Source organism: Osmerus mordax, chromosome 23 (genome assembly GCF_038355195.1).
Source record: "Osmerus mordax isolate fOsmMor3 chromosome 23, fOsmMor3.pri, whole genome shotgun sequence".
In the NCBI taxonomy this organism is placed as follows: domain Eukaryota; kingdom Metazoa; phylum Chordata; class Actinopteri; order Osmeriformes; family Osmeridae; genus Osmerus; species Osmerus mordax.
Window position 1 is genome coordinate 2452444 of NC_090072.1, and position 14796 is coordinate 2467239.

Sequence of the window (14796 nt, forward strand, 5' to 3'; positions counted from 1 at the left end):
CTGTTGTCTGTCAGCTTTTGTTTAGAGATTACTTTCCTGTCGATTTTTTTTCCCCAGATGGAAGGACTTTCTGGAAAAGACCATCTCATTGGTTGCCAGCTCGTCACCTTTGAGCAATCACAGGTCCACGCCTACATCGTGAGTATCTGGTGTGTCACAGTTCATCACCATCAAGCATGATGATGGATTTGCACACCTAACAGTGTTTCTCTCTCTCTCTCGCTCTCTCTCCCTCCCTCTCTCACTCTCTCTCCCTCTGTCTCTCTCTCCCCCCCAGCTCCCCCAGTGTTGGCAACTCCTCCCCCATCTCGACAGGCAGCCACATCTACCAATCAGGTGAGAGATGCTGTTAAAGCCAAAACTTCATATTGGATTTTTTGAACCTTTGGACATTTTAACATTGTTTGCTTCAATCTCCAAGACGATTCCATGACAGAAAGGTCGGTTTCCATGGAGACGGACTCCCCCAACGACGACGGTGCGCTCACACCCACCACGCCAACGGACCAATCAGCATCTTTCCTCTGCGGTAATGGGCGGGCAGTGGGCGTGGCCGAGGCAGCTCTCCAAGATGGTGAGGAAGGAGCCAGTTCTATCATAGCTAGGTCTTAATTAATTCAGCAATAATCTTTATTAACAGTTGTTACAAACTAATTCACACATTTTATCAGTTGAAACACTAAGGCAGCTGATTTTCCGAGACGTAGAGGAGGATGGGTGGAGCCACAATTCAGGTGAAACGCCCACCAACGAGACAGCCAATGAGAAGAGTCCCGTCACTGACAGACAGAGGCCAGAATACTCAGAGACTGTCCTGGGCGTCAGTCCCAGCCAATCGGAGGCTGCGTCTGAGGAGGTCCCGCACCCGGAGGCGGAGCCACAGAGTGTTCACGTTGTCAGGAAAGGTAACAAAGGGGTTACAAATGACTAGAGCACTAATATTGTACTATTCCGTACAAATTCTATAAATCTGTTGCTTTGTGGAGCTTGGTGTCTATTCTGTCCTCATCCGATCTTTTCACAATAATAATAATAATGGATGGACCTCTCTCCACCCGAGTCCTGCATGAACACTATTCTTTATGATTCTTTTATTCTGCTGCTTACTCTCTTTTCTCTCTGCCTGTTTTTATTTCACAACACTCTGAATCGCTTCTCTCACACACACACACACACACACACACACACACACACGCGCTCTCATCGGCTCATGTCTACTCACCTGCACCCAACACTGACACTCCCAATCTTCCTATGAACCTGTGCACGCACACACACACGCACACACTCTCTACTTCACACATCTGTCCTCCACGTACAGCTTTGGTTGCGGGCTCTTCCTCTATCCCTGATGACATCACTGATGATGTCAGCCTCCTCTCCAACCAATCGTGTGAGCCGAGAGACGTGGCCAGTGCCCAGGGTAACGACAATCTAGATCATGTCTGAACCTCCATCCCAAATTTCTCTGGCCTCCCTTTCAGTACGGTTCATAAGGCATAGGACAGGACAGTTATTCAAGGCAGCTTTGACGTGCAGTGAGCAGGAATGTGTAGCGTTTAGGTTGCGTTCAAGCTGCTGTTGTCCCTGACCTGATCTCTCTCTTCTCTTTCTAATCTCTCTCTCCTCTTTTGTCTCTCCTTTTTATCGAATTTCTCTCGCTCTCTCTCTTCCGTGTCCTGTCCTCCGTCTCTCTCTTTCTCCTCTTCTCCTCCTTCTGTTGTCTCCTCTCCTCCTGCAGGTAACACCTTCTACCTGGTCATGCCCAGTGAGCAGGGCGAGAGCCACACTGACGAGCCCGCCGCTGAGCATGCTCCGCAGGAAGAGGAAGTGATGTCATCCCCCGTCCGGTTGGTGGAGGAGGAGGAACAGGCGCAGGTTTACATCCCGCCCAAGGTCGACCAATCAGGGTCCACGCTGCCGAGCGGGGAGGAGGAATTGGGCCAATCACAAAGCAGGCGCCAGAGTCATGTGATCAAGAACGTGGACGAGATTTTCCACACGATCGAGGAGCTGATGGTCAAGCTGCACCGCCTGAAGGTACAACTGATGCATACACACACACACAACATGCATACACACACACACAACATGCATACACACACACACAACATGCATACACACACACACCCACACAACATTCATACACACACACAAGATGCACAACATGCATACGCACATACAACATGCATACACACACACACAACATACATACACACACATAACATGCATACACATTTGTACTCATCTTGTAAGTAACCATGTGAGTCTTTCATCAGACAACATCACAAACATGCTACAATTTTGACTAGTGTTCTAAACCAGTATTATTCTAATGTCACAGTAGTATTATTGAGAGTGTGCTGATTGGCTGTTGGTCCGTCCACCTGACAGGACATAGAGAAGGCACACCAGCAGCTCCTCCAAACACTCAGAGAGCCAGCTGTCAATCAAGAGCCTGTGGACCTCCCCCGTATCCAGGCAACCGTGGCCAGGACGCCATCTCTGGACCGGGGCTTGGGAGAAGGTGAGGAACAGGGAGGGGTCAAGGGTCAAACTTCTCTCTCCAGGTGTGCATGACTGTCCCAGTCTGTGTTGGGACACTGCATTAGAACCCCATCCCCTCTACTGTACACTGAGGTGCAGCCGTTTTGTCTGTTGTCATGGTGATCGGCAGGTCTTGTTTGTATTCCTCTCTTGTCTATTGCAGGAAGTGAGGGAGGACAACTGGAACCTGTCAAGATTCAGTCTACAGGATTCTGACCTCACCTTAGAATGGTCCTACTAACACACACACACACACACAGAGAACGGGACCCCAGCCGACTCCGCCCGGCTTACCCCAATCCCAGCATGCATCTGTTACCCCCAGAAAACCAGGAAATTACTTTGGTGTGACAAACACCCCTGACGCCTAAGGACCGCCCCCTCAGAGGGGACCAAATGACCTTTGACCTTTTAGGAGCAGGAGAAAGCTCATGAACCGAATTGGGAGGGGGGAGGGGTAAGAAGGATGGAGGAATGAAGGAAACATGCATGAAGAACAAGTGAGTGAAAGAGAAAGATTTGGCAAAGTAGAAAATGGAAGGAAGGAAGGCAAACTGTATACTGGGAGAGGAAGTATTTTTGGATGTTGAAGGAAAGTAGGGTTTGCGAAACTAGTTAAAGGATAGAGTTGTACACTGGGAAATGAAGGAAGTAAAAAAAAAAAAAAAGTTAAACAATGTCGGATGAAGGGAGCAGAAGAGTGTCTTCGAGGCAACGTGACGTAACCAAGGACACCACTGAAGGACCCCCAGCACTTTACCCACTGCGCACCTCTCAATTTCTACACAGAACCCAGTCGATTTGATTGGTCAGGAACTGGAAAGACCACATGCGCCATTGTGGACCAATGCGACTGCACACCTAGTTTGAGCCAAAATGGCGGACCCTCTGCCACTGGCTGCTTTAAAGGACGCCAAAGGACTGTGTCTTATCAATTCAGGTCATTTGCACTGGGCCCTGTAGAAAGACAAGGGTCAACACTCAGAATGGGAATCATATACATAGAGACTATATTCAGCCCACGTCAGCGTTACTTCATTCATGTCACTCAACTGCTATGTTCAATCAGTACCAAAACACATAAGAGGAGACTGAACACTACGGAGGAGTGGCCGGACCCAAAATGGCCGCCGCGCTGCCTCTGGACAGCTGCTAAGCCACGGGATGTGTGACCATCTGTGCGTTTATCCAGCCCGCCAGCCAGCCTGGGTATTCTTTGCCACAGGTGGATGGTCGTGGCTGACAGCAGGGTGCTGTGGATCACTAAGACTGTTCAGTGAGGCAGAACTGCTCAGACAAACAGGGATCACTACTACTAACAGAAAGGACATAAACACTATTATTGTCTTGTTTTTTTTTTGTTTTTTTTCCCCCCCCCAATCATGTTATATTTGGGTTGCTGATGGATACTATCACTACTGTTGTGCGTGCGTGTGTACATACCGAAGCTCAACTGTGAACAACCCTACTTCCACTGTGGACATAGTGTTGGCAGCCGCACCAAAACCGGACTTTGGGCAAACACTAGAACTGATCTGAGGGACGTTTGATTTGTGTCCCTGGTGGGCAACTTGTCTGACCTCCTTGGTAGCTACAGTGTGCTGGTGAAGTGAATCAAACGCATCTCAGGTGTTTGACCAAGGTTCTGCACCAAACTCTGAAGGAACTGTGGTTCACTCCCAGTGGTATACCAATATATATATATATATATATATACCGGTAGTTACACATCCTATGCACAGATCCCCTCTATTTATTGTGGGAGAATAAAATAAATTTGTAATTAGTTCTGAGAGTAGAATATGCACATCCAGTGTCAAAGACAAAATAAAATGACAGTCTGGAGGACAGCTAAACTTGTGGTCTTTACCGTAACGTTTTGGCTTGACGATGTTCACCTTGAAGACCGCTCAGTTCAAAACGTTGAGCTAAAGAACCTTACCTTTCTTTCACTTCAGAAAAATGAACGTCAAATTTGAACCCCCTGTCATTCTTTTGAGACGTTATAACCAGCAAACGACTGATTTTAAGCTGCGTGTGTGCACGCTCCGATGTTGGAGGCGATACAGTGTTTTATTTACCATACCGTCGCATGGCAAAGACCTCCCGACTCGCCCTTCTTTCATTCTTGTTTGGACTAGGATTCATTCCCTCTCTGTATTTCCTCCCCTTCAAGTAGCATTTAGCCATCTCCATTTTCTACCTCTATTCTTCTGTAAACTCTAATAGTCTTTTTCATACCATTGTCTTATCTTTGATGTCTGCGTCACCTCGCTCATAACGATGTTACGTCGGATCTATAAGGTTATAACTGGCAGTAAAGACGTTTTAAACCGATCTGTTTTCTTTGTGAGATGTTGCACAGGGAAGCTCTGCACAGTGCAAACTACTGTATTCATACACCGGCGTAAAGACCTCCTTTTTCTTTTTATATGGTCTCGTTCACTCATGTAATATAGAAATCACACCCCTTGTTTTATATATATGTTAATTTTTCTGTAAAGCCTTAGTCCTGTCTTTGATTTTATTTTTGTAGATACGGTAAAAAAAAACAAAAAACAAATGTAAATTATTTTTTCTCCCCTGTTTTTAAGAATGGCGAGATTGTTAGCGGCACAGAAGGAAAATGAACTCGTGTTTTGTGACAATAAAAATAACTGTTTAAAAAGTATTTGTGTGGAACTCTGCTGTTTGATTATGTTGGCCTTCAATTTGCACAATAGCCTAATTAACACTTAGCCTACATTGCTATTCATGGGATATCTTCTATATAGGCTACAGTAGGCCCATATCCTATTATAACCGTTTTTCTTGTTTAAGACAATATAGTTGAACGTTATTACACCTGGGGAAATGAAAAAACGTTGTAAGTTTTTTGTTATAGAAAATGTAATTCTAGATGAGTTAAGCTTTTCGCAGTTCAGCGGTGCACTGTATAACCCGATAAATGTGTGTTTGTTTTTTAATAATGCAGCACAGGTGCTGCATGGATACTCGCGGAGGCAAGAGAAATCGCATCCCACGCCCTGGTGGTAACTGCCCCTGGCATAGCGCGCATTGAACCAGCTAATTATCACTGGACAAGGGTCTTTTATCCTGCTTTATACACTGAGTAGGATAGTTCGGGGAAGATTACGCACATGTCGCTGTGTTGCAAGGCTTGCGGCGTGCACAAAAATCGAGTCCAATTCCCAGATGGATCTGGGTGCAACGGTTATAGTCAAACTCCTGCCTGTGAAAGTAAAGGTGTGCGGCTGAAAAGGGAGGAGGAGAGTTGGGAAAGCGAAGAGGGGGGCCACCAAAGAGGAGTGGAGAGAGGCGGAGCACCGTTGGGGACCTCGGGAGAAAGAGAGAGAGGCCATTGATTTGGGTTTGAAATTTGGATAGAGACTGGTTTTCGAATTAGCCTACTTAAAAGAGGATTGAACCTGGACTACCCTACTGTTGGTTCAATGAACGTAAACCGTATACGAGAGAGATAAAAAAAAATCCGTATATGTTCATCACAAAGGGCGAGGAACCGCGGACCAGACCAAAGGGACAATTGTCCTCAGCCAGCTACGACTTTGTCGCTTCCAGAGAACCCCCACACACCAAAGAGATAGCTCACATTTGGACTCTTCATTGGAACAAGTAGTAAGATTGAACCACTGCGACCCTTGGATGTGAATTGAAATTTCCTTTGGGATTGTATTCCGTTTGTATTCGGGTCACCAAAGCAAAGCGTCGCGGCAAAGCGTTTAACTGTCTCTTGCCCCTCAGGGTGATGAATGTCCGTATTCACACGCGCAGCGGGGCTTCCAAAGAAGAACAGATGCAGAAACCGAGAATGGGATGCGTCTCAGTGCCTTTGTAAAGCATGGCCCTATATGTTTTTCAGTTAGAAAAGAGATACTGTTTGTGAAGAGGAATCACATTACGTTGTAGCCTATTCTTCGCCTAATTTGGACTAAAGGAATTAAAGTGAATCAAGGAAAGCCTTGCTGGATACGCCTGAACTACTCATAGGCTACTCGGATAGTTCTTTTGTGTGGAGGGATTTGCAAAACACTCGCCTATTTGAGGATATTCGAAAAGAAAGGTAAGATCTCGGGTAATTTATTCACATATAGAACTTTAATTTGACTCGTAAATTGAAATAATATGCTAAAGTTCAGTTGTGAAGCCTTTGTGTAGGCTACAATTCGTTTCATTCATTACTTCGCCCATTAATTTTCCTCACAAAGTTGTATCTGTAAGGAATAATTTTCAAACTTCTTGACCATTTTTAGTTAGCCTTATAGAAAATGCAAACAACACGGTGTTAGGACGCTTTAGGGTAAAACAAAAAGAAAAGAGAAAGATCATTCACTCAAAAGTCAACTGCAAGTTCTCATCATGCATTGTGTGAATCAAGTCACTTATTTTGGATCTTACGCAAAATTGTCTAATACTTGCATTCAGATATTCAAAGCTATATTTGGTTTTGAGAATGTAGTAGGCAATGTGTTCTGCAGCATGTTGTGGCTAGCCTATGCTCCAGCCCATTGTAGAGCTCTCAGCTCTGCCAGTCGGAACATCTCGATGATGCTAGGGCGTGTGCGAATCATTACTTTGTCTCGGATCTTGCTCCGATTTAAGCGTAATCCGTGATGTATTAACTGTAAATATGTATACGCGCCCACCCACCCCATATACTGTTAGAGTCGTTATGTCACCGTTTTTTTAATCCTAAAACGTGAACGATAGGAGACCCATTGTCGATACAGATGCGTAATGGAAAGGCCCCGAAGCCTGCGGTTCGATTTGTTGAGGTTACTATCGGGTGTGGCTTTGCAACGCCTCTTAGGCCGTCTTCCAGCCCGAGGCTTTTGTAGGCCCCTGGGAACTAGGACAGTTTTCGGAATGTAGGCTATGCCACCTGGGTTTGTTCACTTTTATAGACACGTTGAACTGTCGTGTGAAGTCTTGGAGATAACAGAAGTATTGACATAAATCCATCCTAGCGCTCCTCCCCCATGAACCATTGAAATCAATGTAACTGTTTAAAGCCTACAGCACAGTGGGTATAGTAATTGCGTCAATGGAATTGACTGAAGCACACACAGCCTGTCGCTGCATGCTACCAAACCATGTCCTTCTGTGTGTGTGTGAAAAAGAGAGGCAGGCAGACAGAGATAGATTATCTGTGTTTAACAGAGATCAGGTCTGATTTGTGGGAAGGCTCCTCAGTGTGCAGTATTCTGGGTTTCATGACTTAGCGAAGCTAGCTGGGGGGGGAGGAAGGGTATCTGATGTCATCTGAGATATGTCATACATTACACACCTGGTGTGTGGCCCAATTATTGATTTTCTTTTAATTGGTCCTGGCACACGCAACTGTTTACGGGGTTAAGAAAAATCAGGAAACCCTCTTTTGGTCAACTGTAAGAGCAGGTTTTACAGCCGGCACCGTGGGATACATAACCCTGCAGTGTCATTCGTCAGTGATCGCCTCAGACAGACTGAACCACATAGGTTTATATCAGGAAGAAGCCCTTCCGTTTGGTCTTGTCTATCGTGGTCTGTCTCAATGTGACCCACTGTCACACGGCACACATTAACAGAGCCTCGCGAATGGCTGGGCACCATCATAAGGGTGTCATTCACCCCCCAGTATTAGATTAGGAGCGTGTGTGTGTGCGCGCGTGTCTTATAAGGGACAGCCATTCTAGAGGCAACCAATCGACTGTGCTAAAACAAACTCAAGTTGTTAAGACTTGAATTAGAGACAGTCAGACAACTGTGGACGATACATATACAAGCAGATAGAAAACACACACCAGGAATATAGAAGCAAGGCTACCTACATTCTTGAAGACTTAAACACGTTCTAAAAGGTTGTAAACAAAAAAGGAAAATAGACAAGAGAAGGTGCAGAGTTGATGGGCCGGTCACCGTGGCAACCCCCAGTCCCTTTTCACCCCACAGCCCCCCATTCATCCCCATAGTGATGGCTAAGCTCTGTTGCCCCTGGAGACGACAGGGGAGGATAGGGGAATGTGGTGTGTGTGTGTGTGAGAGAGAGTGTGTTTGTGAGAGTATGTTTGTGTGTGTGTGTGTGTGTGTGTGTGTGTGTGTGTGTGTGTGTGTGTGTGTGTGTGTGTGTGTGTGTGTGTGTGTGTGTGTGAAAGTGTGTTTGTGTGTGAGAGAGCATGTTGTGTGTGTGTGTGTGTGTGTGTGTGTGTGTGTGTGTGTGTGTGTGTGTGTGTGTGTGTGTGGCAGAAAGTGGACAGAAATGCACACTGGGAAGAGAAAGGCAGTGAACTCACATCAGTCTGGGGAGCAGACATTCATTTAGTGGTTCATTTTCCACCTCAGCAATTCTTTCATTCAACGGTTAAAATGAAGGGGGGGGGGGTATATTCCAGGGGACCAGTAGTCCATTGAAATGGCTTAACAAGACCTCATCTGCTGCCTCTACAGCCATGCCTGCCTCACTTCTGTGTCAGTGGAGGCCTGGTCCCAGTGTTGTGTGTCCCCTCCTGCACTGACTCATGGCAGGGGAAAAGCAGCCCCAGAAATAGCCTGATTAGTAAGCCACGCTAACTGGGTGAACACACATGAAGGCCCATAAGGCGTTTGTGGAGTCAACACAGTGAAGATTGTGCTGTGTGGAAACTGGATTAGTGTTTTGTGTTTTTTTTGGGGCCCTCGAGCCAGACGTGTCACATGTGAGTAATTCTCCCTCTCTCCCTGTTTCTCTCTTCATCCTTCCCCTCTTCCCCCTCTCCTCCTCCTCTCTCCCCCCTCCTCCTCCCTCCCTCTCCCGCTGTGTCCCCTGCCCACCCAGGTCTGCCCCCACACCCCACCCCACCCCCTCCCCCACCCAACCCGGCCTCCAAGATAGATTCCCTCAGGAGCAAGGTTGACCTGCTGCGGCTGCCCCTGGCCCTCTCCTCCAAGTCCATCAGCCACCGCAAGAGCCAGCTGGGCCCCGCCGCGGGGGGAGGAGTAGGGGCCCGCAAACCCCGCCCACCGCCCGCCTCCGACATGGACAACGAGTCGCAGTACTCGGGCTACTCCTACAAGTCGTCCCGCAGCTCACGCAAGCACAGGTGAGGAGGAGGAGGTGTTGGACCCCAGACAGGGGTTGGATCGGGGAGGGAGGGGGGGGGGATGGGGGCACGGGGTGATTGAAAATCTGTCCGTGGGTTGATTGTTGACTGTTTTCGTGTAATGATGTTTCTGTGTGTGGGACCTCCAGGGAGAGGAGGGACAGGCACCGGTCGAAGAGCCGCGACAGCAGCATCCGGGGGGACAAGTCTGTGACCATCCAGGCCCCTGGAGAACCGCTCCTGGACGGCGAGTCGACCCGAGGAGATGACAGGGTCAGACCACACACACACTCGTGTCGTTTGTGTATCTGTTTTAGAATGTCCTCCATGTTTAAGAAATCATCATGAATGATATACAATAACAACCTGGACATCATTCTCATATGCTCACGGAAATCTCTCCCTCCCTGTCTTTGTTGGTTTCTATCGCTCTCTGTTTCTATCTCTCTGTTTCTATCTCTCTGTTTCTGTCTCTGTTCCTGTTTCTATCTCTCTGTTTCTATCTCTCTGTTTCTATCTCTCTGTTCCTATCTCTCTGTTTCTATCTCTCTGTTCCTGTTCCTATCTCTCTCTCCCCCTCCCCGCCTCCCCAGGATGACAACTGGGGCGAGACCACCACCGTGGTCACGGGCACCTCGGAGCACAGCGTCTCCAACGAGGACCTGACGCGCGTCTCCAAGGAGCTGGACGAGTCGTCGCCGCTGGAGTGCCGCCGCTTCCTCGGCCCGGCCCTGGGCGCCGTGCTGGGCCTCTTCGCCCTGGTCACCCCCCTGGCCTTCCTGGCCCTCCCCCAGCTGCTGTGGCGGGACGCCCTGGACCCGTGCGGCACGCCCTGCGAGGGCCTCTACGTCTCCCTGGCCTTCAAGCTCCTCGTCCTCCTCATCTCCACCTGGGCGCTGTTCCTGCGCCCGCCGCGCGCCTCGCTCCCCCGCTTCTTCATCTTCCGCTGCCTGCTGCTGGCCCTCGTCTTCCTCTTCGTGGCGTCCTACTGGCTGTTCTACGGCGTGCGCGTGCTGGAGCCGCAGGAGAGGGACTACCGGGGCATCGTGGGCTACGCGGCGTCGCTGGTGGACTCGCTGCTCTTCATCCAGTACCTGGCGCTGGTGCTGCTGGAGGTGCGGCACCTGCAGCCCGCCTTCTGCCTCAAGGTGGTGCGCACGACCGACGGGGCCAGCCGCTTCTACAACGTGGGCCACCTCAGGTGTGTGTGTGTGTGTGTCACCACAGACAGTCAGTCTCCACATATTCAGCCCCTCAAATAACAACTTGTGTGACTGCATGAGGGATTTGGATGCGATAAGAGATATCGGATGTAGACTCGTATTGGGTGATTAGATAGGTCATGATAGACCCCGAGGTTGTGTGAGAGGTCAGAGGTCAGTTCCAGTACTCAGTCTAACACAGACGTCCTGCTCTGTAGCATCCAGAGGGCAGCCGTGTGGATCCTGGACCAGTACTACAGTGACTTCCCCGTCTACAACCCGGCGCTGCTCAACCTGCCCAAGTCCATCCTCTCCAAGAAGATGTCTGGATTCAAGGTCTACAACCTTGGAGAAGGTGAGTCTGCCTTTTCTGCTCTTCCCCTCTCTCTCTCTCTCTCTCTCTCTCTCTCTCTCTCTCTCTCTCTCTCTCTCTCTCTCTCTCTCTGTCTCTCTCTCGCTCTCTCTTTCACCCCCCTCTCACCCGATTCTCTCTTTGTCCCTCACTCTCCTCCATCTCTCTCCACTCCTCTCTCCACCCTCCCCCTCTCTCTTTCTCCTTACTGGCATTACCACAGCAACCTGTGTTCTTATCCAATCATGGCCCTTCGTTGCATCTCTCCCTGCCTTTCCTGCCACACTTCACCTACAAACAGTCCCATAAAACATGGAAAACACCCCCCAAACAGCCATCTCTAAACCCAGCAGCAGTAGGATGTGTCCTGCATGGCGTTCACAGTACCGTTGGTCGTGTTCCCTTAGAAAACAGCACCAACAACTCCACCGGTCAGTCCAGGGCCATGATGGCAGCCGCCGCGAGGCGCCGCGACAACTCCCACAACGAGTACTACTACGAAGAGGCTGAGATGGACCGCCGGCTACGCAAGCGCAAGGCCAGGTGAGGACTCACACACACACACACACACACACACATACTGTCACACACGGGTGTACAACATTCCCACACGCAGGGAATGGGATACTCCCACACTGTACATTCTCTGTCAGTGTTCTTACTCAAACGCACACACACACAGGGCTCGCGACTAGCTTTTTTTCTCACTGTCCCAGTACCGTCCCGAAGTGCAAAATTAACATTTTGACATTCTGACAGGGGTGTAGGTTATGTGTAACACAATTCTTGGTGTGGCTGTAGTAAACAAGTTTGTAAAGGTTCCCAAAAAGTTTTGACAAAACAGTTTCTAAAGGTTTGAAAAAGGTTGCTAAAATGTTTAAACCTTTTGTGTTGTTGAAAAGTTCTGAAAAATATTTCAGAAAAAAAGTTTTGAAAGGTTGGAATGCATTTGATATCGTTATGGTCTATCGTGCAGTCGTCCCAAAGTCTGTGCTGAACTGTCCCAGACATCTTTTTCACTGTCCCCGGTATACTGTAATTCCGAGCCCTGAACACACATGTCCCATCCCACCACGGCCCTAACCCCCCCCCTCCCCCAGGCTGGTGGTGGCGGTGGAGGAGGCCTTCACCCACATCAAGCGCCTCCAGGAGGACGAGCCGGCCGCCTCGTCGCCCAAGCACCCCCGGGAGGTGATGGACCCCCGGGAGGCGGCCCAGGCCATCTTCGCCCCCATGGCCCGGGCCATGCAGAAGTACCTGCGCACCACCCGCCAGCAGCCCTACCACAGCATGGAGAGCATCATCAACCACCTGCAGTTCTGCATCACGCACAACATGACCCCCAAGGTGCGTCCCACACACACGCAGTCCTGAGCACCTTGACGTCGCTTAGACCCATACACACGTCACGCTCGCTTACCCCCAAGGTCAAGCTAGGAGCCTGGTCTTGACCTTTACATGAACCCAAAGGTGAGGGTGAAGAGTTGGCCTCTTATCAACCCTACACTGTTTTTTTCCCTCCTTCCTTCTTCTCTCTCTCTCTCTCTCCTGTGTATCATACTCGATCTCTCTCTCCCTCTCTCTCCCTATGTCTCTGTCTCTCCCTATATCTCTCTCCCTATGTCTCTCTCTCTCCTGTGTATCATACTTGATCTCCCTCTCTCTCTCTCTCCCCTGTGTATCATACTCGATCTCTCTCTCTCTGTCTCTCCACTCTCTCAGGCGTTCCTGGAGCGTTACCTGAGCCCAGGGCCGACCCTGCAGTACCAGAAAGAGAACGGCAGGGGGCGCCAGTGGACACTGGTGAGCGAGGAGCCCGTGACGTCATCGCTGCGCCAGGGCCTCGTCTTCTCCCTGCGCCGCCTCGACTTCTCCCTGGTCGTCACGGTGACGCCCCTCCCCTTCCTGCGCCTGGGGGAGGAGTTCATCGACCCCAAAAGCCACAAGTTTGTCATGAGGCTCCAGTCGGAAACGTCCGTCTAGCAAAGGGGGAGGGGAAGAAACGCAGCGAAGAAAGAGAGAAAGATCGAGTAAGATAAACAGGAGAGAGAGAGAGAGAGAGAGAGAGAGAGAAAGAAAGAAAGAAAGAGAGAGAGAGAGACTGCAGAGGACAGGTTAAATACAAGAGAAGTGAAGGCTGCTTGAGGAGGAGAGGAGACCACCAATGATGTGCTTCCCTCGTGCTTCCTCCTGCCTTTGTCCGACCAATCGGACGCTTCCTCGACATGACTCCACTGTTCCCCCCAATGTCACAGACTCACCTGACCCGAGCGCATTGTCACCGTGACACCGTGTTAGCAGTTGTTGTCCATGCTGCGTCAGGGGAAGGATATTAACGGACAACACACCTCAAAAACACCAAGTCTGTCCTGATATATTTCATAGTTACCCCTGTTGTCATTCAGAAACATCCCGGCCCAGTGTTGAGACTTTTAAGTGAGTGAACTGTTTCTTCAGTCGGTTGTCTGTTAATTCTGTGTTGTTTTTGTGTGAGTTTGAACTTCCAACCTTGTATGTAACAACAGCATACCTCATGGGTATGGGTGTTACACCGTCAGAGATGGGCTCTCTGTCTTGTCTGCTCTCCTGCAAAGCTGTAAATAGAGTCGGACTCCAAGGGCTTGGGGACAACTGGATTTCATGTTTGGTCAACTGTGAGTGTGCATGTGTGCACACTTGTGTTTGTTTGGTAATAGAAGTGCATGGTCAGTGGTCAGTCTTTTAACCAACCAACCATGGATTTGTGTAAAGATGTCCGACTGTCCAAACTGAAACACTGACAAGCTGTTTTTTTTTTGTTTTTTTATCTATTTTTTTATCTTTTAATTATCAGTTATTTTTAATATAAGAGAAAGTACACTGGTGAGTAAAAAGATCCCTTTTATTTTAAAGGGGAACTTGCTCAGTCTCACAGATTAGCATCGGCCATGTGTGAAACAACAGATAAAACAGGGTTATTTTATTCTCGAGTGTGTGGGTGTAACATATGACCACTGCACCGCTCTGACACATGACTGCCGAGAAGAGATATACTGACCCCACCCACAAACACTGGGGACCAATAGTGTTACAGAGCCACGACAGATATGTGGACAGACAAATGATATGCTGAAGTATGACTGTGCTTTTTGGCAGCTCCGAGCCACCGTAGCCTCCTTATGTTGTACATACTTGTTTTGATTCCTTTATCATGTGTATATTTGTCAATGTTGAACTACGAAATGCATTTGTGTAGTTGTTCGTGTGTGTGTGTGTGTGTGTGTTTTCTAACAAAGTAGCTTTCATGTAAAGGTGTTTTTTGACTTGTTCCATTTCAACATAATTCCCCTGCTTGCATGAAGCTCCATGAACCTTTTGGAAGATTTGCATACTCGCAGTACTCGCAGTGTTTTGATAAACATTTTGTATCAACATATACTGTACTAAAGCTAAACCCCTAACCCTTTTATTAAAAACAGTACTCGGTAACAAAAGTTTGTAGATTGCTGTGGGATGTGAAAGGCTTTCATATTCGATCATTTTAGTACTAAATAATTTGAAAAACTTTCTAAATAAATGATCTCCTTCAAAATGACAATATGTGAATTTGTCTCTTTTCTGATGATAAATCGTGATGCAG

The 14796-nt window shown here is 48.4% G+C and overlaps 2 protein-coding genes across 3 annotated transcripts in view; both read left to right on the top strand.

Moving 5' to 3' along the window:
* arhgef11 (Rho guanine nucleotide exchange factor (GEF) 11) overlaps positions 1–5218 on the top strand; it is a 19361-nt gene extending 14143 nt beyond the window's left edge. The window contains exons 34-41 of one of the 2 annotated variants that reach the window (XM_067261387.1): positions 58–138; positions 278–336; positions 422–574; positions 672–905; positions 1322–1423; positions 1742–2040; positions 2395–2527; positions 2711–5218. In XM_067261387.1, the coding sequence (XP_067117488.1) occupies positions 58–138; positions 278–336; positions 422–574; positions 672–905; positions 1322–1423; positions 1742–2040; positions 2395–2527; positions 2711–2763 (1114 nt within the window). In that variant the 3' untranslated portion in view covers positions 2764–5218. The remainder of the gene's footprint in view (positions 1–57; positions 139–277; positions 337–421; positions 575–671; positions 906–1321; positions 1424–1741; positions 2041–2394; positions 2528–2710) is intronic. The other variant, XM_067261388.1, reaches the window with a different exon arrangement.
* Positions 5219–6268: 1050 nt separating this feature from the next.
* Positions 6269–14739, top strand: LOC136967545 (vang-like protein 2). Its single transcript, XM_067261373.1, has 8 exons — positions 6269–6628; positions 9359–9623; positions 9773–9896; positions 10217–10824; positions 11044–11180; positions 11585–11720; positions 12278–12524; positions 12900–14739. The coding sequence occupies exons 2-8, from the start codon at positions 9559–9561 to the stop codon at positions 13158–13160; spliced, it is 1578 nt and encodes a 525-aa protein (XP_067117474.1). The 5' UTR covers positions 6269–6628; positions 9359–9558; the 3' UTR covers positions 13161–14739.
* Positions 14740–14796: the final 57 nt, after the last annotated feature.

Excerpts from the sequence above, each read along its gene's own strand:
- LOC136967545 (XM_067261373.1), top strand. The coding sequence starts at position 9,559 with ATGGACAACGAGTCGCAGTACTCGGGCTACTCCTACAAGTCGTCCCGC. Across the intron at positions 9,624-9,772 it reads CGCAGCTCACGCAAGCACAG|GGAGAGGAGGGACAGGCACC; the intron begins GTGAGGAGGAGG and ends TGGGACCTCCAG. Across the intron at positions 11,181-11,584 it reads GGTCTACAACCTTGGAGAAG|AAAACAGCACCAACAACTCC; the intron begins GTGAGTCTGCCT and ends GTGTTCCCTTAG.